The sequence below is a fragment of the Streptopelia decaocto genome (assembly GCF_964273445.1).
Source record: "Streptopelia decaocto genome assembly, chromosome: 3".
NCBI lineage: Eukaryota > Metazoa > Chordata > Aves > Columbiformes > Columbidae > Streptopelia > Streptopelia decaocto.
In genome coordinates this window covers 30372017-30396622 of record NC_138656.1, presented here as the reverse complement: position 1 = coordinate 30396622, position 24606 = coordinate 30372017, and the positions used below count along the sequence as shown (strand labels likewise).

At 37.0% G+C, this 24606-nt stretch overlaps 1 protein-coding gene across 1 annotated transcript in view; it reads left to right on the top strand.

The window, feature by feature from the left end:
• Window positions 1–23778, top strand: part of PPP1CB (protein phosphatase 1 catalytic subunit beta) — a 29294-nt gene extending 5516 nt beyond the window's left edge. The window contains exons 2-8 of the mRNA XM_082047814.1: window positions 6797–6928; window positions 10379–10609; window positions 10951–11055; window positions 15850–15921; window positions 18952–19103; window positions 20689–20823; window positions 21434–23778. Coding sequence (XP_081903940.1) covers window positions 6797–6928; window positions 10379–10609; window positions 10951–11055; window positions 15850–15921; window positions 18952–19103; window positions 20689–20823; window positions 21434–21538 — 932 coding nt within the window. The 3' untranslated portion in view covers window positions 21539–23778. The remainder of the gene's footprint in view (window positions 1–6796; window positions 6929–10378; window positions 10610–10950; window positions 11056–15849; window positions 15922–18951; window positions 19104–20688; window positions 20824–21433) is intronic.
• The last annotated feature ends 828 nt before the right edge of the window (window positions 23779–24606 follow it).

Genomic DNA, 24606 nt, shown 5'->3' with positions numbered 1-24606 from the left:
TCATTCAGTGTCTTGCTCAGTGTTCAGCTAAATCATAGTATAAAAGGAAAAAAAAAACCAACCCTGTTTTTGTTTAATGTAAATATGAGGATTTGTAATACTTGGTGGCTGCAATTAAGTACTCATTAGTGACCACTACGAATGTAGGTATGTCAGTTTTGGGGGTGAAAAAAAGAAAAAAGAAAAAAGAAACCCACCAAAACACAATATATGGTTTAGCACTGTGAAGTCAAGCGTGCTATATATGGCTATTACTCAGTAAGGTGAGATGCTGTACTCGGTGAAGGGGATGTGCATACAGGGGAATCTACTCATTGCTACAACCTGAGGTGCCTCTAATGTGATGTGCATCTGCTTTATAACTTTAACATAGAAATGAACCTGTTCACTGTCTTCTCTTACTGCTGTATGATCTGTCTAGTATGTTGGCTAGGTCATCTTAGTTTCATAGCACCATCTTCTGTGTGGGGTTTTTTAATATCAAGGTTGAAGCAAAGCTTTTGTGTGTATGTGCCACATAGCCGTATTAGTTAAATACCTGAGAAATTGAAGAGGTGAAAAACTAATGTTAAACCCTAGCTTTTTGTATTAAGTATTTAACTTCTTTCCTTGGTACTTTTCAGGAGTTATGAAGTAACTTTGTAATTTGCCTCTGCTTTCCTGAAGTTTTAGGAATTCCATTAGCCCTGCTTTAGAGGAAAAGTCAAACTTGAGAAAGAAGCTGAAATTTGTTGTTTCATGAGATTTTTAGCCTTCCCTGTGGACTACAACAGGAATTGCTGCCGCTGCATAATCCAGCATAGTGAGAGCCTTCTACCTCATGCTTTCCTATAGTTGTGTTTCAGGTTCAAATGTAGTTAAGCAAACAGTAAATATGGACCGATAACAAGCATTTAAGGTTACACATTTTGCTTACAGGGTAGAGTTACTAATGTGATCTTGTCTTTCAACCTTGAATTCAGCAATTCTTGCAACTGTGCATGGTCCAGAATGAGACCATAAATTAGTTTATAAAACCTCTGTGTAAGGAAGCAAGTGGTCCATGAAAAGCAAATATAATGGGTGAGGCTGATGCAGGGGAACTTGTCTTTTCATGGCCTTATTTGGGTATCCCCTGAAGCAACTTTAGATATTAGTTTCTAACAAACCTCCTTCTCCATGAGCATTAATTCTGCTGGATAGTATGTATTTTAAGAATGTAGATTCAATTTTGGGTAGAAGAACAACACTTTGTTTAGTTATTTTCCTGGTTAGAAATGATAGGCTTGGGCAGTCTCTTGCACTGCAGTGGATTTTTTTTTATGTTAAATAAGTCCTACTAAAATGAGTTCACAAGCAATCACTCTGTTATTCAGCAAAATACTTAATATCAAGGGCATCCAATGAAGGTTAATTTAATAAGGTTTTAGGCGTACTTGGATATAAAAAGCACAGTTCTTCAGGTAAAAACTCCCTAGAAAGCTGATTCTTCTGTTTTTAGTGGGGAGTTTGGATGATGTACCCTATGAAAGGTACAAGCCTTTGCTGCATACACCATGCAGAGGAGCTGTGTATTCAGCAATAGCCTACTTACTGTATTGAGCGAAGTTCTAGCAGGGCTTCAGTTATATTATTGATGTCCAGCCATGTAATACATAAATGAAAGCCATTCTAAGCTTAATTCTGTTACAGCAATGCTGAATTAACTCTCAAATGTTTTGCTGCAAGATAGGGAGTGGTTACTTCTGGATGACAGCTGAATAATTTAAATAACAGAGGGAGTAGATGTTTCACTTTCCAAAATGAAAGACACTTTTTAAACCCAGTGTAGGATTTCTGACTTAAAACCACAAATATACATTACTTGGACTTAAAAATACTGGGGGTTGATAACTTCAGAACATGTTTCCAAAATTGGTGTAGGAATTGTTTGTTTCCAAGTCATTGGTAAGGCCACCCTTGGCTTCCAAATCTATTCTGCTTCTGCTGCTGAGCAGCTGTTAAGGATTCATCAAATATGCCAAAGTACTTTGAAGTACAAGAAATAGTTAAATGTCATAGTTGCTAATCACCAAGCATTAAACATTCCACAGAAAGTTGGGGAGGGAGTATAAGCTTGTGGGAGTTGCTTGTGTGCAATTTGTAAAATTGCATGCTTGCAGTCTTGTGTTGTAGTTTGGGTTTTTTTTTTTTAGATATACTCTGGCAAAATAGATCTCTGAAGCCATAATTTCAGAAATATGCTTGGCTGGAGCTACTGTGAAAAGAAGCAGAACCAGCTGCTTATTCTTTCACTAGTCCTAGCCCAAGTTCACAGTGGATGTATTCTCCAGCTCGGTGAACTATCTAGATTGTTTTTGTTTTGTTGCATCTTTGTACTATGAAGAAAAGATCAGTTCACTGATGCAGTTTACTGTGCAGCCACACAAATGCATATGCCTGCAAAAGAGCAGGGAAAGAAGGAGGCTTCTTAGCAGTAATGCTGTCCCAATTTTTAGTGAGAATTAGAGGTCTGTCTAGGTTTTCATGTTGTGCTAAAACCGTGAGTGTTTTGTCCAGTAAATAGGACATGTGTAATATCAGAGAACACAGTATAAAAGTTTAGGACAGCTGTGCATACAACAGCTGATTAGTAGTTGAAGAAACTTCTATTAGTGATTCCACAAAATGAACAGCTTAGTTACTTAGTGAGAGGCACACCAGAAGCAGTGTGAAAGAATAAGTTAAATTTATTTTCTCCAGTTCATAAAAGTATGGCAAGAAGTGATGCTCATAGGACTTCCAACAGTCCGTTCTTGACCCACTTTCCTTAGTGTTATTTATTTTTCTTCCTTTCCAGTATTGCCTTACATTATTTGCTACTCCCTGGCATGGATTTGGAGGGATTAAAAAAAAAAAAAAAAAGAAAAAAAGAAAAATTTCAGCAAAAATAATCTGTCCTACCACTGTGCAACTCATGTCTCTGATTACTAATTGCTATTAGTAGACTTGCTGCGGTTGCTTATCAAAGCTTGTATAGGTGCAGAGACCATTTTTAGTATTGATTAGAGCAGCTTTTGGATTACTATAGGATCTATTGTGCTAAAATAATGGCCTGACAGTACAATGAATATAGTTGCTTTTAATTCTCTTTATTCCCTGCTATGTCACTCTGCTTTAAGCTCCTTGCAGCAAAGGTTTGTTCTGACATAGCACTATGCACATGGGATTGTATATTACAATAGGAATTGCTGTCCCTATGAAATACTTTTATGTAAATCAAAGCTTGTTTGCCGCATCTGTGTCTTAGATTAAAGAGAATTAATTTACGTCTAATGTTGAGATGCTGTTTCTGCTCTGGGTAAATGACAGCCATTAAAGAGATGGTTTTCCCAATGCTGTTAAAGGTTTTTGTGAGGTACAGATTTTACAATGCATGAAACTATGGCTTGTATGTTTTAAGAATAGGTAGAAACAGTAATTTGTAAACGAGTCTGAAAAACATCACACCATCTTCTCTTAACCTCCTTTAAAATCTGTTCTTGGAGATTTGGTTTTTGAAAAACCAGATGTGGTGAGAGATGTTCTTGTTTACAATCTGTACAGTGCTCAGCTGAGTCAAGGAAAGTTCTACGAAATTCTAGTCATAGTGTAAGCTGGTGAAGTATTTGCTTGTTCTTGCTTATGTTCTTGTACCACAGCTGTGGCGCACTTGTTTCAAGTGAGAATTTTGCCAGCTTGGCAAACCTTTCAGTGCCTTTGTGAATCTAGTAAAGGGCTGAGGTTTGCAAGGTCACTGTAGCTTCTTATTTTTCAATATTTAGTACCCTTATTGATGGTCAAGGGATTGTGGGAGAAAACTTCTCTTTATTGATGATTCTTGCTCATGAAACCCCAGGCTTCCTACTTCTTCAAATGTAAGAGAGCTTACAAGTTTGCTGTGTGGAGCCTGCTGACTGTTGGGATGGGGCGGGGGGGGAAGGTGCCTTTGCAAAGGTACCGTGGCCCAGATTTGTATCCTTCCCAAGGGCTGGAAGTAACTGCAATCATTAGGTGTGTGTTGCTGCCTCCTCTGAGAGTGACATACTTGCTATAGTTGTAGAAACTTCTCTTATCTGGAGAATCCCAAGTGTGGTAATAAGTCACTGCCCTGTTTGTTGGTTTGTCTCTTACAGGCTTGCAACATTTAAGGCTCTGTTGCAAAAAATAAAGAACTAATATGAAGACACTGGATGCACTGACTATGGCAGTTAGTTAATTTTGAAGTCAGGAACTGCACGTTCTTTGCGTCTTTCGGTGCAAAAATCCAGCAGCACTTAAAGCCTCAATCCCATAAAGCAATTGTTCCAAGTTTAAACCTCCATGTGAGTTTCAGGGGGAGCTAAAGGCTGGTGTTCTAAGAAATATTGATTGGATCAAAGTTATTTTAAGTATTATGAGTGTCCCTTTGAACTGCTGTCTCAATTTGTGTGGTGGGCTTTCCCGAGTCTGAGTATCAAACTGGAGTGTATGTGAAAAAGTGTGCAGTTAAGTCACTTCTTGGCTTAATTCTGGTGTTGTAAAACGTTATGAAAGTAGTTAAATACAGAGGAAAATTTAATTGCTTATCAAAACAGGTTAAAAGAATGCACGGTTTGTAGAGGAAAATAATAACGGCTGTGATGTTGAGACTCTGTGCTTTCAGGTGTGTGCTTTATCTATAATGACAGTTTATTGTGCCTATCAAAGTGAGTTTCTGCTCTATGAAAGGGAACATTATAGGATACCAGAATGTTAGCATTTGAAAAGGAGATTACTGAAGCATTTTGGTACCTCGCAAAATTGGATTGTCAAGTCCTGTGTAAAGCTATCAAGCCTGACTTTTTTTTTTTTTTTTGGCTAATAGTCTCCATGGGGCTGAAGATGCATCTACAAGTGCATCACTTTGTAGATGTTTGAGATGTGATGAAACGGAAGCCTGTAGGCATTTGTTTTCTAGTCACCTTGATTTTTTCTGTCTGCCTTTGTTTTCTTTTAATAGGTAAGGCAACGTTTTCATGCATGAAGAATAAGAAGAAAGTGTTACTAAAAAGCTATTTGCTTTCTCAAATATAGTTGCAATCTTAATTAGCAAAAGGAATGTGACTTACCATATGGTAAATTATCACCTGGTACTGGTTCAGAGTTTTACTGAAAGAAGTCCTGTACGTGACAGCCTTGTTCTGTGGGCTTCTAATGAGTGAAGTATTTCCAGTGTGTCCTCACTGCAGATAGGCTAGCTTTCCTGCTATTTTGGCACTCAAACTGGCTGTCCCAGCATCTAGTTTCACATATTCTTTTCCCTGCTTGAGAAAACAGTTCTTAGTTTCTGCCTTTTCACATGTTCCTGTGGCTGCTTCCTAACCTCATTTCAACAAGTGTCTGGCATTTATTTATAATAAAAAATAAAAATTCATAGCACAGTGTTGGAATGGTTCAGATGTGCAGCTACAGTGGGACAGAAGTATGCAGTGATAACCAAAGTAGATATTTTTGGGCTTAACACTTTGGACTGTAACACTAGGTGACCTAGGACAAATGCACAAACTTACTTCCCCTCACATCCATTTTTCCCAATTGCACAATGTAGATGGTGATATTGATCTCCTCTGCAAAGTATTTTTTTCTAGGAGCTAAGCAGAAATAAAAAGAAAAGGGGCGTTATAGTTTATGGAAAAAAAGTTCCAAGCTTAATGTTTTTTTGGAGAGGGGAAACAGGGAACTCGTGTATTTTATGGCGAAGAACTAATTTTTGCTCTTCTCTTTTCAAACCTTATTATATTTCCTGAAGTTGCAGCTAAAATTTTTATGAAGTAATATCTTGTGTGAGAGTTTGAAAGTATTTGGATTTAAACTGCTGAAGTTTTGTACCACCTTGTCTTGTAGGTACCACTGCAGTCTAACTCTGAATGTTGCTTCCCATTTACAGCAGGTGGCAGAACAGGATGTTCGCCTGTTGTTGACACTGATACATTCTGACTTACTAGTTTGAAGTTCGGTTTATGTTGAGATGCGAGACTGAACTGGATCAGCCAAAATGCAAACACATTTATTCTGTTTTGCTGCCTCATTAAAGACACATTAAAGCCTTTGACAGAGGAATAATATATTTGTGGAAAGAAACAGCTGCAGATAAACTTGCCAGAGGATGTTGGTTTGAATGCAATGACACATGAATGCTTTCGAAAACTTAGTGCTAAATATAGGTATGAGTACCTGACTTATTGGTTTAGGAATTCAATTTAATTCTAATTAGAATGTCTTTGGACATAATGGTTCTGATAACTCAAGAGCCGTTTTATGTGAATGAAGGTTTCATCAGACTTTCATGGATTTTAGTGTGAAGTTCCTAATATGGCAGTTTCAGCTGCTGAAAGTGTAAACATGCCTGTAGATTCTTTTTTGTATGTAGCTAACCCCATTTAACTTAATAGTCCTAAAGAAGTTTATTTTGTGCTAATGTGAAAGTGTTTTCAGGATTTTCATTCTCAGGATTTTTTTGCCTATTGTGAATGCACAAGCATGATGGGATTGTTAAATTAAACATTTCTTGAAGTTGCTATTTGTCCAAATGTGGACAAAAGCAAGGCTTAAATTGTTCTCTTCTGAGACCCTGATTTAACAGGAATGCACACAGACCTTCAAGCATAGATTAACACAGTAGCAGAGATTAATTTTAGAATTCATTGGAATGTATAATTCCAACACGTTTGGTAGATGTGTGCTGCCAGCTTTTTGTCAAATATAGCTCATCTGCACTTACCTATTGTTGTGTATCTGTGTGATAATTACCTTCAGTTGTTAACCGATCTCATTTCAGTACGAGGATGTCGTCCTGGGAAGATCGTTCAGATGACCGAAGCAGAAGTTCGAGGCTTGTGCATAAAATCACGGGAAATATTTCTTAGCCAGCCTATTCTCCTGGAACTAGAGGCACCTCTGAAAATTTGTGGTATGTGAACTTCATATGTATGTGTTTTATGTAGGTGTTTTAACCTAGTTGTCTGCTGGGTGGATTGGAAGGATACCAAGACAGGCAAGTGACCTTGACTTGGGTGATATGGATTAGAGTGAGGTCTTCACAATCTTAAATGTAATTTTCAACCTGGATTGGATTAAGTTGAGAGAAGGCAGCTAACAGTAGGTTGTGGATGCTTCCAGTACTACTTAGGAGCAAGTACTGTTGGCAATGAGAACTGCTTGTGCCCTCATCTAGTGTAGATTTTGCAACCTGTGCCTTTTACTTCCCTAGATACTGCTTGCACAGAGCTGCTGCTCTTTCAATTGCTATTTCAAAAAGCAGTTGACTTCTTTAAAAATAGCAAATGTTTAATGTTGTAGTTGCTTTCTTCAAAGCATAACCAAAACAAAGATTTTTACCTGTTGAGAAGTGGAAGACTTTCAAAAATAACGTTGAAGAAAGCATTGTTAGTCTTTTAATTAAAGAAAAATGCACAAAAACAAACAAAAATGAAAACAAACAAAAACAACAACAAAAAACAAACAAAACAAACAAAAAACAACAACAACAAAACACCAAAAAAACCCCACCACACTGGATGCAGACTGTTAAGATAGGCTTAGTTACCATGTAATAAGTTCCTTGACCTTTGTAGCAAATTTTAACAAACATTGTTATTGCTGACAAATACATGGATAAAACTAGAATGTGTGTGGTCTTTACCTCTTTAAAGCTTTGTAAGATTCTAGACTTCTTCAAAAGTATGCTGTTGTTAATAGGTATGCAAGCTTTTTAAAATCTGTTGCAAAAGTATTGTAAATACTGGCTTGTAATAGTCTTTCAAGTTATTAAAAGCAGATGCAGTCTTAGAAAGCACTAAATTTATGAAATTAGGCTTCTTAAACTGTATTAGTATTAAAATTGAAGCAGTCTTTGATTTTGTTGTAACTAACATGCTCAAAGATAGATCGGCTTCTTCCTGGCAGGCCTAGTGTAGCAATGTTTCTCACATCAAGATAGGATAGTACCAATTAAAAAAAAAAACCAGCACACTCATGGCAAAGTCACTTTTAAGTGACCGATTGCTTTGTAGGGTGGGGAAGAAAAAGCAGACCAGCTTGCATAATGACATAAAGTTGAAATTAAAATCCAGCTTTACCTTGTTGTGTTTATGATACACTGGAAATAATACAACAGTCTCATCATATTCCTAGATAAATAAAAAATGAAAACTCAAATATTTAGATTGCACACAAGTCAATGTCTGCAAAGAATAATTAGCCTCCTTCAGAGTTACTTTCTAATTTGCTTAAATCGAGGTGGTTGAAGGGACTGTTAGATGCGCAATAATAGGCTAGCAAATGCACAGTTTAAAAAGGCATTTGTTAGTTTTAAATTGGATTCCAAACACCATGATAGCACCAGGAAGTGTCAGGTGCATCTGAATTTAATATTAGAGCAATTGTCAAAGATGCATTTAGATAAAAGCAAAAGAAAGGTGATTACTTTCACCAAAAGCAAAATATGCAACTGTACTGCTTTGAACTGCTATTGTAGTCTGCTCTGGCATTGCCTGAGGAACCATTATAGGATTGTTTTTTCCTGTAATCAAGTCAGTTCAAAAGAAACTTTTACATCTTTAATGGCTGTGTTTTAATGTAAGATGAAAGATATTCTTATGTAAACATTCATTTTAAAATGGGTGCAGTTTTTACTGTAAGATGCTGTATCTGTTAGACTTCAACTTGTGCCCATGTGAAGCTGTATTTTTAAAATGCCAAGTGCCTTTAATGAAATATTAAATGCTTTGGTTCATTTACAAAATTGTTTCTGTAAAATGTTCCTTTACTCTCAAAGTGCTTTGGTCCCTCTGGCTCATGTGTGTAACTGAAAGCAATTTTAGGGAATGAACACATTTGTAGTATTTTTTTAGTATGTTTACTTGGCAGTTAATTCTAGTGGTGTTGAAGTTTGGAGAGTGTGTTAGTAGTGTAGTTCTGGAGTACTAGACTCAGCATAGCAAGGACATCTTGAGGAGTCTTCTATGTGTTTTTTCTGGTTGTGACCTGGAGATTTCTAAATATCGAGTAGGAATCTCTGCAATATAGGTCAAAATGATTTTAGCCAGTGGAAGTTCAGATTGAGTCTGGAATTGGATAGTGGAGGATGTTCCTGACTATTAGAAGAAAGGTGGGAAGTGATTCCTTTCCCTGAGTTCAGAATAGTTATGGAAGAATGTTGCCAAAGGAAGAAGTATAGCATTTCTAATTGTAATAGTAAAGAGAAATATAGCTATATACTCACCACTGTATGCTTTAGGAATTGAACTGGAGAGCATATAGGTTTGGGAACCTTTTTTCTCTAAGATCATAGAAAAAGTTGCAGAGAGACGCGTGTTGCAATTTTTGCCTTTTTTTTTTTTAAGACCATAGTAGTTAGCACTCTACTGGAGGGTAGCTGTGCTTAATGAAGTAGGGATTTTGGCACTGAAAAAGCAGCAGAAGCGAAAATGCGTTCATGGAATGCTTAGTGTAAAGGACCAGGAGGTACTAAGTTTAAACAGCATACAGCAGGTACTGAAGGCTTCTTGCATAGCTTTTTTTGCATTCCATCATTTCGGTAATGAATTCTACAATCAGCTGGAATACATCTGTATTCTAAAAGTTACTGCAGAGCAGCTTTGGTGTCGTCTTTGACCTTACGGGCAGCTCACAGATAGTTAGCTTTGGCTAGTCTGATATGATGCACTGTGGTGGTGTAATTGCCACACAGAGCTGTTTCATGGAAAGCTTACTGAATTTTAGATCTGGCAGTGCGATGAATACCATGACGATTATTTTTCCGAAGATATACCTGCAGGGTTGAATATCTTGTAAGGGATGTAAGTCTTTTAGTCTCTCTACTGTTTTTATATTAATAACTGTATACGAGGAGGAGTTACCCTAAATGCAGGGGAATGGGAATCCCAGTTCTGCAGTGTTACAGGAGGACAAGCAGTTGACTTCTGAAGTGCTCTCTGCCAGCACAATGTTCAGTTTCTCTGCAGTCTATCTAGATTCTCTACTAATCTGTTTGTGTGGTAAATAACGTGACAGCTTTTCCTCAATACATTGGCTTCCTCGCCATGTAACTGTTCAATTAAAGACTGTCTTTCTGACCTTGTTTTAATTTGAGCAAATTAGAGTTTGGTTAGGAAGTGTAAACTTGAAGACTTCTGTAGCTTTTGGTTTTCAGATTGTTTTCATAACTGACACAGCTGTTCTGCAAATGGTTTCTAATATTAATGTGGTTCTCACCTTTCTGATACTTATTGCTGGCCTGTTTTTAAAGGAAATAATGGTTTTCTTTATGATCAATTAATTAAATGTGATTAGCTGACATAAGTTCTTGATTTCTGTATTCTTTATTGCACTAATCCTTGGTAAACATTTTCTTACCCAGGTGATATTCATGGTCAGTATACAGACTTGCTTCGATTATTTGAATATGGAGGATTCCCACCGGAAGCTAATTATCTTTTCCTTGGAGATTATGTAGACAGAGGCAAACAGTCTTTGGAAACAATTTGCCTGCTGCTGGCATATAAAATCAAGTACCCAGAAAACTTCTTTCTCTTAAGAGGAAATCACGAGTGTGCTAGCATCAATCGGATCTATGGATTCTATGATGAATGTAAGCAAAACCTATTTTTTTTGAAAGACTGTTTCAGACTGATCTTGTGTTTTGGAGACGCTTCTAGTAGTGACTCTTGTACTGCAAAGATTTCAATACTCTGTGAACCTGCTTTGGAACTTTCTAAAAGTACATTTCAAACCAAGGTTAAAGTCATTTAGAGACATTATTGGCTATTCTGCTGCCATTGAAATGCTTTTGCAGGATATTGAAACCTAAGTACACTAATGGAAATAAACTGTAAAGACAGTTCGCTAATGTTTTTGGTCAGGTTGTGATATGTATTGCAGCTTGGCCTTAAAACAGCCTTCTCTTTCTAATGTCATTCACTGTTCTTATAGGCAAACGGAGATTTAACATCAAGCTGTGGAAGACCTTCACAGACTGTTTTAACTGTCTGCCTATTGCAGCCATTGTGGATGAGAAGATCTTCTGCTGTCATGGAGGTAAGCTGATGACCACTTTTAAAGGTTGTGTCTAAATTGATCTTTGAGTTAATGCTATGAAAAATGGAGTGTGGATGTGGATAGCTGATATTTAGCGGATATGCTTAACCTTTTATTGTCTGCAAAGGTTGCTGTTATGCCTTGTGCTTTTCTATGCACCTGACAGCAAACAGATATCATCCTTACCTGATACACGTGGTCCTCTGTGCCTGAGGGGCAAGCACGTATCTAGTTGTTCCTGTCAGTATGTCCATGTCTGAAGGATATTGAATGCTAGAATTCTTGTCTAATTAGCCACATGACTTGTTGCTGTTACTGTCTGTTGATGCAGCATTAGCTGTCATCCCTGGCAGTGGAGTGAAAGAAAAACTTTCCCAAGTAACCCCAGCTTTTTAGTCTTGGTCTCTTGAACAGGTTTCATAAGATGTTGGTGGAATGGACCTCTGAGGTCACATCGTCAAGCCTGCTGCTTGAAGTAAGATAGTTGTTAACATTAGAGCAGATCAGCCATGGCTTACAGGTTTTTGGGATCTTGCAGAGTCACAAGAACTCTAACAACTTAGAACAATTTCAAATTACTTGTAGTAAGAGCCATCCCTGCCTCTTTGCAGCTGTCTTTGCATCTACCTCCATTACTGAGCAACTTGATGCCTTGCACTGAGTGATCCAGAGATGGTCTGGTTGGTGTCACACCTGCATTGCCAGTGAGATAGAGACTAGTGGAAGTGAGAGCACTGTAGAAACCTCTAGTTTGAACAGCTCCATTTGGAATTAGAAATAACAAGCATCCGAAATCACTGAGCAAGACTCTTACAGGCTTTGTGAAGTGATATTTATGGCTACCATCCTGCACTTATTAATTACAGGTATCTTTGCAAGAGCTCTGCTTGTGTGGAATGTGTGGTAAAAATTATCCTGGCTCTTTCTGAACCTTGTGTTGAAAGGTTCTGCCTTCAGTGCCTGCTTGTATAAGCTATCAGTCTTATACGTAGTATGCTCTGAGGTATTGTCATGTCTCTGTAAATACAGCAGTAATGCAATGATAGACAGTTGAGTCTGTGCCAGTCTCCAGGTAGCACTGACGTATTAGAGGAAGTACATGTTGTCTCACAGGTCATCTTTTCATCTCATTCTCAATCAGTGTGGTGTCTTTCTTTTTTAAGAGCTGGTACCTGTCTTATGAGCTAGATCGCATGATTTTAAGAATGTGAGCTACAAAAGTACTTCTGCACTGAGTGAGTGAGTTATCAGTGGCTGTCCAATACATTTGTTTCCAAAGAAAATGGGAAAGGAACTACTTTTTTAGTAGCATTATATTTTATGAATTTTATTTGGGAAACAGTAAAGAATGAATGGTGACAAAATATTGTGGTGTTTTAGGCAAACAATTAAGCTTAGGTGGGTGGGAGAAGGTAATCAAGGAAGCTTAGCAGGTACTGTATAATACTATGTTCTGAGACAAAACTGATAGTTTTGTGTGTATATGTACTTAAGACTTGACTTACATTTAAGAAGCCTAGAAAGCTGTTTTTCAAGAAAAAAAATAAAGCTTTATTATAAGTGTATTGGGGGGATTAATCTCTTGTTTACTCAAGTAGGGAAACTGATTTTGTGCAGTGCTCTTTCAGAATCCTCTTATGAAAAGCAATATTTACTTTATTGAATGCTAATTGTCCCTTAAACTTGTACAGGCTTCATCTGTAACTGAAATTACTGTCACAATTGATCTGCAGCTGTGAAATAAAGTGAAAAAGATTACTAAATGTGCTGTGGGCTCCTAATAAATGGAAGTGGACATTCAGCACATGTATCAGTTTTGCCCTTTTTCTGCTTTTCTCCAATTCTATCCAAACTGCATTCCAGATCCCATGAAGTCATGGACTGTCAACGCCTTTTCATGATGTTACTACTATAATAAACACTGAGGCAGCAACACAAACCATTCAACTCTGCTGGAGGTTGAAGCTAGCATGTAGATATAAGGTAGGTGCCTTTTTTACTATATTGCGCATTTTTGCATAGTTTATTTAAAAAAAATTGTCCTCTGGGATATATAATAAAACTTTGCAAAACCGCATAACATAGTAAAACAAAAGGCACCTAACTTACCCCAGTAGGCTATATACAATAGCTTAAAATCTTGAGTCAGCTTTCTTACCTGGGTTTTTCTGAACATCTGCTGTTCTGAGTGCTGTCTCACAATATAAATCAAACCTCTCTTGCCATTCATGTCTCCGAATGTTCATGCTGCTGAAAGGATTTTTCATTGTATCCTTCTCATCACCTCCTTCTCTTTTCCCAGTCTTTCCACATGGAACATAACAAGTCGTATTTTGGCCTTTTTTTAAGGTTGTTCTCTCAACTTCTGACTTTGCTCATTATCTTGCTTTGTTAAAGCTTATTCCATAACCATTCCGAACTTCTCCCTTTTGCTCTGCTTTCTATTCTGTAAAATATTGTCCTCTTATCTATGACACCACTCTCCTTCTAATTTTTACAGACCTTATGTGATTACTCTCAAGTTTCTATAAATTAAGTCCATGTTGTAGTGTCATGCTGATGGAACACATAGTTCTTATCGTATTGGACTTAAGCTCTGAGATAGAAGTCATGTTAGTTTAGTAGAATACTGGATATACATAATATTTTCAAGCTCTGAAATTCTGCTTTTCTAGTGACATAAATGACAATGAAATGTATGTTGAAGGTGAAGTCTACTTGATAATCTTACATAGTGTCCAAAGAGACCTGATGGGCTTCCTGGATTACACTATAAAAAAAAAATAACTCACTCTTTATCAATTCCACCTGATCAGGAAGTGGTTCAAACCTACAGCCTGGATCTGATGAGCCTGCCAGGAGTAATGACAATTCATTTTTTTGTTTCCCGTAGGGAATGGGTGCTCTTATGCTTCAAGAAGATGATATGCTGAAAGATACTTTTTCTGTGCTTAGCTGTCATTATGTGACAAGACAGCTTAATGCAATTTTATACTTTTCAGTTTTCTTTCAGTATGCAATCGGTTGCAGCGATCACTAGTGGCAGCAGCCTGACAGTGAGCTTGAGAAGACTTTGTTTGCATTCTTATTTCCATTATATAGTGCTGATCTTGTACCACTTTTGTCTGTACGTCTGAATTTGAGATATAAGCTCGGAAGTTATTTGGGGAAAAAATGACCTCTTTGGTGGTTACAAAGAGGTCTGCAAATATGCAGGCAGTTCTTTGGGGTTTTGACATTTTACAGTGGTGTAAAATAGCATAAAAATTAACAGCTACAGGGTTGAGACATGGTTGCTAATAGCATGTTTTCTTTTAAAGAACTTTATGTTCTGGGTGCAGCCCGAAATGTAGAGCTGTAACCTCATAGAAGGTCACGGACTGGTTGTGCTTATTTCACTGAGATTGTCCTTTACTATCTTGAGGTGTGGTGCTGAGTAGAATCAGAGCAGAATCCACAAGCCTTGTGCTAATGTAATCTGTAGATCAGTTCTGGAGAAGGGGAAGAGGTAGGCTGGTCAAATTGTAAAAGCTGAATTTGTATGAATTTTTATTAGTATCCATGTATTGTTGTGTAAGTAAAATTGACTAAAACTCCTTTGATGTGCTATTTAATATAAGACTTCTGCCATCCTTTGCAACCTCAGGGTAATATTGTGAAGACCGCTTTAACAAGCTGATGAGAACACTTTTATCATAAGACTGCTTCAACAATCTTAAATCTTAACACTTGAAGAAAAGTTCCTCATGTCTTTATATCAAATGCATTGGAGTCTTTGTTCCTGTAACACCTGCATTGCAACTGTGCGAACTGATGTCGGCTGAAATTATTTTACATGATAACTCCTTTCCAATGATGTGTTTTCTTCTATCATGTTCAAAGTTCTGGACTGAGGGTATGGCTTGCTAATGTGAACTGTGTCTAATCACAAATTAGGTCTTCCTTATCTATGTCCAAATTTGCAACTTTATTATAATTTATGTCACTTTAGGACCCTGACTTAAGGATATATTTAGATGCTAGAGCATGTATTAGGCTCTCTTTCGTGCCTTATGCCTCAAGTAGAGAAGCTCTAGAGTGGGTACTTTAACTGTTCAAAGGGTGACTTTGGAATCCCATGCTTTGGCTGTAATTACATGTTAATATGGCAAAACTACAAAAAGAGCTGTGTCTTTGTGATGAGGTTTTGAGTAATCAAGGTACTCTGGTTTTATAAATGACTAAGCAGCTGAGCTATAGGAGATGACTACATCTGTGCTCCTTGACTATTGCAGTTGCACAGTCTAGTATTTGTTTATAGCACCCAGTGATTTCAGCACAGCTGATGTGTGGTTAAACACTGAAATAACAGTGATGTGGCATATGATTCCAGTGCTACCTGCAGGCTGTTTTGGCTTGTGGTCTTTTAAAGCTGGGTAGGCATTTTCCTTTAGCTTTTGTAAAGTAAGGTGATTGTAAAGAAGGTAATCTGCATCCAGTTTGTGTTAGATAATGCCATCCTTCACTGGTTATCTCTGGTAAGCTGTTCAATAGAACATCCTTAACTGTAGAGTTCTGTGCTGTGTGGCTACAAGGATGGTAGGAAAACAATTAAAACCGCTTACTAGTTTCACTTGTGATGTTCTCTGTCCGTCTGTTCAGGACCTCAATTGTCTTATAGAAAACTGTCTTTTGTTTATGTTACAGCGGAAACAATGGATGCTGTATGACTTTGAACCTCTAATTGTGTGTTCTCTGGAACTCTTTTTACAGGTAAAATACATAGATAAGTCACTTGTTTTCTTGTACTTACAGGTCTGTCTCCAGACCTCCAGTCAATGGAGCAGATCCGGCGAATTATGAGACCTACAGATGTTCCTGACACAGGTGAGTGATATGGAATTTGCGGTAAATAGGTCTTAATGATGAAACAGGTTTAATCAATTTCTGTACAGGCAATGCAGTGACTTAACCTCTGTTCACAGTACAGTATTCCTTGATGTATGTTTGTGCAAGGCGTGAGTCTTGTTCCTTATGATTGCTAAGTTCCCTGATGTGCTAGAGGCTGTTGCCCATGTTGTTATTGCTTGTCATGAGAGTAGGGTACATTATCCAAGTTGGTTTACATTACCCATGTTTGCATTAAAACAAACTTAGAAATTTAATGAAAGATCAAATGAAACTAAACAGCTAGTTCTTTTTTTTGCCTTGTTTAGGCACACCCAAACCTTGTAGCCTATCAAAGAGCCTAACTGTTTAAAGCCTGCTAAGTATTAAAATATGCAAGCTTCTTTCTACTTGAGTCCATGTCTCCTTCCTCTTTAAATTATAAAGTACAGTTCCCACTTCATTGCGATTGGGATTTCAATTGCTTGTATCAATGTGCTAGTCCTGAAATTTTCTTCTACTACTATATTCTTTTAATATAGATCTTGGATGCAAATTGCCAGTGCTTTCTGCACAATATTCTTTTGAATGGTTTAATTAATAATCTTCCTCAGTGTCCAATTTATTCCAAATTTTGTTACTAGTGGATTGAAAAAACTGTCAAACAGTACAATGGGATATTTTCCAGTGTTGATTTCAACAGTGGTCTGAAATTAACTTTCAGAGGAGATATTTCATCTAAAACTTTTTTTGAAACACAAATTACAGTTAAACTTTGGAATAGAATTCTGCTTCCGGTAATGTTCCTCAGTGCTGAGGCGCAGGAGTGACTCGGACTAATATATATGCTGTACCTTAAACAACAGGATTTCTGTGCAAGCTGGTGTATACACACAACACTGAGAAGCATTACTAGGCTGTTGTATGAGTGTTTCTGTAGTACAAATTACTACATTGTTCTTCCATTTATGCTAGGAATTCACTCAATGCATAACCAAATAAATGTCAGTACAAACGAGTTTATCTTTGCATTTATCAGAGCTCTCAGAAAAGCTAGTTCTGTTCAACACCCTAATACTATTTCTTGAGCCACCCCCTCTTCAGGAATGCCCTTGCAGAATGTAATTCTGGTTTCCATGGACACTTCACTGAAATCATATGTATTCTTAGCACCTCCTAAAAATAAGTATAGAGATTTTTTAAAAAGGTTATTTATCCACAGAGTGCTTTGCAGTCTTAATTTTGCTTTCAGAAGCAATAGCTGGATGTTTGCCAGCAGAGGTAAAAAGAAATGTCACATCAGGGGCGTGTGTGCGTATGGTACAGTGACGCAGGTCTTGGCCTTTGGGACCTACTTAGGGCAACTGATATTACAGAATGGAAGTAAATCTTGTGGGAAAAACTAAAAATAAGCTAAAGTGGTCTCACATCTGTGAAAGTTACAAGTCTTTAAAAGCTGTCCCTTTGTGGAGGAATGCCACTTCCCTGATATTAATGTTGGTACAGAAATTCTTGGTAGATGTTAGTGTGGCTTGTGTGGAGAAGATTAGATCATTATGATTTCTTCTAGCTTGATAAAAAAAGCCTTTTCTACATTGACTGCAATTTAAATACCTCTATTTTGGTGACATGTCTATGGGGTTTGGAAGCTGTTAGCTCAAATCTGATACTGTATTCCAGCTTAAATCAGTTGCCTTTGGTAACCGTTAGAGTATTTGCATTTTATGAGGCCAAGGTATAAATGTTGTGTTTTGGTAAGCACTGGCAACCATTTGCTTTTTAGGAAACTAACTTGTGTAATCTTGAGTGCTGTGTATCAGCTGTGTTATAGTATACTCCTGGTCAGCCCAAGCTATTGCAATGGTAGATATTGCATGTTGAAATACAGACCTACTTGGGCAGCATTGTTTAGTATAGGCAAACTTGTTTCAGGGTTCTGTTACACCACTGCTAAAGATTATAGGACAGATTTGCCTCTTACTGTTCAAAACCCTAAAGATTATTTGATTTTGGGTGAGAGAGTAGGAGAGGAAGTGCTTCCTAAGCAGCTGAGACATGCAACTTCTGTCATGTGTTGGAAGTTCATGTTAAGAAGCAATTAGACATGTTATTCAATATAGAACTAAATTTCAATGATGTCAGTTTTTGTCATGTGCTGTCCATATTCAGTAGTTTTTTTCTAGATAGGTATTTTACCTAAAATGCAGTTGTCCTTGCTGTTCTTTGTCTTCTAAATGCAAATAAAATTTTTATTTTCTTTGTGTTGTAATTGAATTGGCCTGGTTCTTATGTGAAAAAAGTTCTTTGAAATTTCTATGTATAAAGACATTGCAGTTGATCTAGAGAATATTTTTTTAATACCTGGTTTTAACTCTAGAGTTAGCTGACCTTTGTTTGGCAGCAGAAAAAAAGGTCTTGACCAGTGCTAAAATACCAGAGAGGTTTATTGTTCTAATTTGGATTCCAGACTGGTTGGCACGAGGCTTTTTGAAAACTCAACAATAGTCAAGCAAACTGAAAGTGCTACCTGAAACAATATATCAGAATTTTGCAATATTAAATTTTGATTTAGTCACATAAGATTCTTCATGTGGTAAGAAAGGTAAGAATCAAAGCTGTTCCATGTTCAGAAGCATGCTGTACAAGTTTATTTTACTGCAGCTTTCAAACTAAGCTTTCTTGGTGAGCTGTGAAATTGATTGCCTTTTAAAATGCATCCACTGCAGTATTTTTAAACTCTTAAAATGTTCACTGTAAAGGTGCTGAATATTACAATTAAATATTATTTCAAATAACTACTTGGGTCTGACTTGTTTCATCTCAAGGTACTACCAGTGGTTAAGGGGGGTGAAATCTCCAGATATACACAGACCATATATTTTGTCTGAGTTGCAGTTTAAGTATTGCTGTATTTGTTGCTAAGGCTTCTTTTCTTTAGGAGAGATGCTCTGATAATTAGAGTACAACTATTTTACATTACAGAATGATGCCTTCTAAGACTAACATCTTCACATGTATTGTCTTTCAAAGGCTTGCTGTGTGACCTGCTGTGGTCTGACCCAGACAAAGATGTGCAAGGTTGGGGTGAAAATGATCGTGGAGTCTCTTTCACTTTTGGTGCTGATGTGGTCAGCAAATTTCTGAATCGTCATGACCTGGATTTGATCTGTCGAGCTCACCAGGTATGACTTATGCTGCTGTTGCTTCTTAAAACCTCTCCTAGACTTGCTTCTTCTTTGCTGCTTATCAGTAGGATATATTTGAAACTAACTTTGCATTGTGTTACTTTTAGGACAAAAAAATACTTCCTAATAAAGAGGCTATAAGACTCTGTCCTTCTGTTGACTCATATTGAACTGAATGTCTAATGTCAGTGAAGTAAAATACTAACGCTAGATTTCCCCATGGATCTTTCTTTTGTACTGTCTGTTTATTAAGACTGCTGTTCATGAACATCAGAGGTAAAGTGTCCAGGCTTAAAGTCACAAAGTGACTTGGATTTGAATTTTACACTGAAGCTTCAGGGTTCTTCCATTCCAGTAGTAGTCATTTTTCTGGTAGTTGTGGCTTAACTACCTCTGCTTCACTTCATGAAAGTATTAAATACATTTGGAATGTTTCTGCAAATCAGTCTGTATATAAAAGCTTTCACTGTTGCCTTCCTTTTGGTTCAGCTATCTAGAGAACTTTGGCATAGATTGACGTACTGAAATGTGCAGAAAGCAAGGTTATTTTTAGCATCATCAATGTTTAAGTACACTTTTTTGCAGTTTTTATTAAGTTACTTCAAGCAAGTGTCCTAGTTAAATGGACACCAGGTTTCAATTTCCTGTATAACATTTCAGTTTCATTATTTAGTCTATTTTAAAAGCTCTCTCCTGCTGTGAAACAAAAATAGGCTTTTTATTCTGTGTCCCTGTTAGGCTTGGGTATACTATCAGAACACTTCACTAATTTTCCTTGCAGTTTTACTGCTGAAACATTAGAGTCAGTGTATGGAATGGATATTAAGATTTTAACTGCTCATGAAGATTTCTGCTGATTTCCTGTATTCATGTAGTCACATCAGTTCTCTATAAAGGAAATAAGACATTTTCTAAAAGATTATGGTGATTGGACTGAACTGAGCAGTTGGTGCACTAGTTTAACTATGTTATAACATGAGGCTTCTGTTTGGGGAAGAGGGAAAATCCTTAGCTGATGCGTCATACTACTTGTGCTATTTTAAAGATGAATTATGCTCTTAGAGGAAATACGGTAGAACCACTTTGCTTTCAGAGCATCAAAATTTTTAAAAAGGCCTACATTTGAGGTTTGTACAATGGACATCACTGTAAGTGAAACTTAAAAGTTACAGTTGTAATTAAGATGGTATACAAACTTTGCGTGCTTGGAACTTGCAGGTCAAACATCCAAATTCTGTGTATAAGCCATAAAATGCTTGGAATCCTTCAACTAGCAGTGTGCATAATCGGACTTCAAATATTAAAATATTGAATAGTCAAGCTGATGCATATTTAACATTGGAAATGTCAGACAGGTTAAGCTACCTGATTTGGCATTCAGTGTCCAGATAAGGTGACTAAACCTGTCCTGTCTGAAAGCCAAGACATACCTTTTTGAGTTATTGTCATCTCTTTAAGTTCTGTTTGCTTCAAGACTGGCTTTTCTCTTAAAAGTTTATCTTTTCTTATATGAGCTGTATTAATTTCTCTGATGTTGAGGTCCCTTCCAATCCCTAACATTCTGTGATTCTGTGTGTGACAGGTGGTTGAAGATGGATATGAATTCTTTGCTAAACGGCAGTTGGTCACCCTATTCTCAGCTCCAAATTATTGTGGGGAGTTTGACAATGCAGGGGGCATGATGAGTGTGGATGAAACTCTGATGTGTTCCTTTCAGGTATGGCATATTTGTACATTAAGTATCACATTAGGTGTTGGGCTATGTGTACTGAGAGAGTCTGCTTGCTGACGTACTTGTTAGTCTAGGGTAATATACTCGAGCTACAGAAAGGACTGCACAACAGGCTGGTATTTGGACAATCAGAACTGCAAACCAACTTCTCTCCAGAGAATTGTGTGGGATCTGCTGTTTTCCACACTCCTGCATATTAAGTTATTCCCTCTATTCAGATGCTTATTTCAGAGTTTAATTGGATGATTCTTTTTAGTCATACCTAGCGATCAGAGTACCTGGTTCTGCAGACTAACACATTGTTGGAACGCTTTTGGTGTGGTTACTCTGAGATTTTAAGCTCTACTCATTGCTGGATGTGTTCTTAGTCCCTTTCCTTTCCCTTTCTCACCCCAATGCAGTGGTAGATCTAGAAGGACTTAGAACTAGTGTTACTGTTGTATGTAGAATTAAGAAATTTGTAGGATTGTGATGGGATTTCCCTCGCACCCTCAACCCTTTTTTTCCTGCTGAATGAGATCTCATGTTGGCTTAACAGTGTTTGAAATGTTCTTAGCTGCCACTGACTCAAAAGAACTTCTTTATTTCCTCTAAGATATTGAAACCATCTGAAAAGAAAGCCAAGTACCAGTATGGTGGACTGAATTCTGGGCGTCCAGTCACTCCACCTCGCACAGCTAATCCACCGAAGAAGAGGTGAAGAAAGGAATAATATAGAAACACCATCAGATTTGTCAAGGACAAAACTCCATATTACAGTATATAATAAGTGTGCACTGTAAAACCATCCAGCCATTTGACACCCTTTATGATGTCACACGTTTAACTTAAAGAGACGGGTAAAGGATCTTTATTAATTTTTTCTAGTAGAAAGATGTGCGACACTGTATTGTAACAAGTATAGCTCCAAGTTCTAATATCCAGCATAGAGTAAAAAAAGTATTAGGAAAAAACTGTCACAACTATGTATTCACACTTACCACGGTTTTTAAAGTTGACCAACATCCCAGTTAAAACTCGCTGTAATAGTTAAACCAGATGAGAGCATGATGTTCCATTTGTGTAATGTGGTCCTATTGTTGCTTGATTGCTTTTACTTTGGTTATTTTGTAGCTAGAATGATGCAAATATGGTATCTAGTCTTTTTTTTCCCCCAGCTCTCTTTAAAATTGAATTAAGGAAGGGGCTTTTTAGAACAGCCATTGATCTCTTATCCTTCCCCTAGCTCCCTGTTGTTCATAATAATGCCGCCCAAATGTGTGCCCCATTATAATGCAAAGTTTATAGTAAGGTAGTGATTAAAAGGCATACTAAGTTCAAAATGCCCAGACTGGACAGCTTGACAGCCATCATAAATTGAGACAGAAATACCTGTCTTGACTTTTTTATTTAAACTGCCACACAATGAATTTGTGCACTACACTATTTTAAATTATTGACGTTACACTGTGCTATGGCACTTCATTTAACTTAGGACAAAAATGGTATTGCCTATTAGTTGGTAACTTGATTATGTGGTACCTTGGCTTTAGTTTTATTAGCATGAAACACCTTTGGCATGCGTAGCTTCCAGGTAACTCCCTACCTGCATCGGAGTTCATCTTGCATAGTTCCACAGAACATGAAGATCCGTATTTGCTAAGCCTTTGAAACCTGACACTCTTTTTCAGAAGAGGGTGTGTTTAAATGGATGTTCATCAACAGACAAGTGGTGAGCTGAAAATGCTATGTGAATGTCCAACATGATTGTAAGGCTTATGTCAGATTGTCATTTGGATTTTCATGATCAAATTTCATATACTATTGTATAGATTTCTGCTTTGTAGTGTACTATAGTAGCAATAATTTCTGTACATGATCAAGAGTTATGCAGTATTTCTCTTCAGTTCTCTCCTTTCTTAAAAGAGTTAACATTGGCAAATGGCAAGATACAACATTTATAGTAGGATAAATGAAAGGCACAGATTTGTGATGCTTTAGGATGCAATACTTATTGGATACAACTACAAAAGCTTTTATTGAATATTGTCAAATTTGTAAGATTCTTTGGGGGAAGGCTTCAGATTTATACCATTCTTAATGTGCATCAGTAGGTGTAAAACTTTGACTTCAGTATTGTCTTGGAAAATGTTAAATTGAGGATTCTGGTAACTTACATTTTATGAACTGGCACATTATATAATGCAAGAGATATATTGATTTTTGACACAGTGAGCAAGTTCTTTAAAATGGATTTAAGTCTCTTCTAATTCCATTTTGTTTTAAATGCATATTTTAAATGTAGGTTTTTTCATTTAGTAAAAGTTGTCTAATTCATTTGAATGAAGTCTGACTGGTTATTTTAACATACCTTACTGTTACTCAAGAAGTGTGGAGTTTGTTTTTTCTTTTTAAAAAAAATCCAATAACTTAAGGGCATATGTATCTGTTACTGATTTATATGGGATTGCTCTGTGGTTTTGAACAATGGTTTAACTTACCCCACCTTGAAGCAAGCACCAGAGTTTCAATGCATAGGACAAAATGCAGAAGTAGATTTCTTCTGATATTGCTCAGAGACACCTGTTCTTGAAAGTCAGTGGTGAGAGCTGTGTAAGCATAGCTTCAGTTTGTGATAAGGTAATTGATGACATGTATTCTATAAGCCTTGGCACGGTAACTTCCTGCTCTAAGTCATTGCTTACTTGAGGTTTAGTTTTATAAGTTTTGAAAATGCTGGGTTTTTACCAAGTGCCAGCCTCTATCATAAAGAAGCGTCATGTTACCAAACATCTGGGTTAACACTTTTCCATTTTTTTTCCGTGGTTTCTGCAACAATGTCTTCTGTATCATGAAATGTCTGGGTGTAAAGCTGTATGTTATGTGAGTACCTAACATGCTCGCTTGTATTACAGATGCTATGTCAAAAGGAAAATAAAGTCTTCAGGCCTTCTTACGTGTCCTAAAGAAACAGGAAATTCTTGGTTTATTTTATGGCTCTAGAAGGCCAGATCTGGTGGTGTTCTGAAGAATTGTTATTTATGTATAACAGCTATCCCTTGCAAAGGATTTGAGTGCTGCTCTGAATTTTGGGTAGTTGGGACAACTGCTAACATCCCTCATCATCCTATACTGGGGAAAAACACATGATTTAATAACCTTACCCTTACAGTTATCATTGATATTCCATACTAGAAGCAAGTCAGGAGTATCAGATACATAACAGAACTTGACCACTTCAGCTTATGTTTACACTGTTAATATAGGTCTTTAGTATTTTTACTGCTGTCCATTCTGGAAGAGGTAGAAAAGAGAACCCGAATTTAACTATACTCAGATAAAATTAAGTCTTCCATGGAGATTTGCTAGTGGTCTAGTAGCTAATAAGTTTTTTCCATGTAAACATCTTGTCCATACAAGCCTAAAATGCTGCTAAATAGCACAGTGTTAGCATGCTGGGAACTAAAAGGAGGGTTATCAAATGACCTGTTAAAAGGTGTATAAAACATTACACTATTTGAGGGATATTTTTGCATGTTCTCCCCTCACCTACTTTTATCTGTCAGTAATATTCATTCCTGAATTCACAGAGTGCAACATGGCACATAACCTTGTCTTGTTCCTTTTGGGTTGACTGGCACTTTGTGATTCTCAAACACCAGAGAAATAATTGATTTAATCTAATTTAAAATATTGGTGCAATCAGTGCTTCTCTGGTCTCTTTTGTGTTGTTTGATGTGAGATTGTTTTACATCACTTATTTTTTTTTGTATGCTTTGTAGTAGTGTT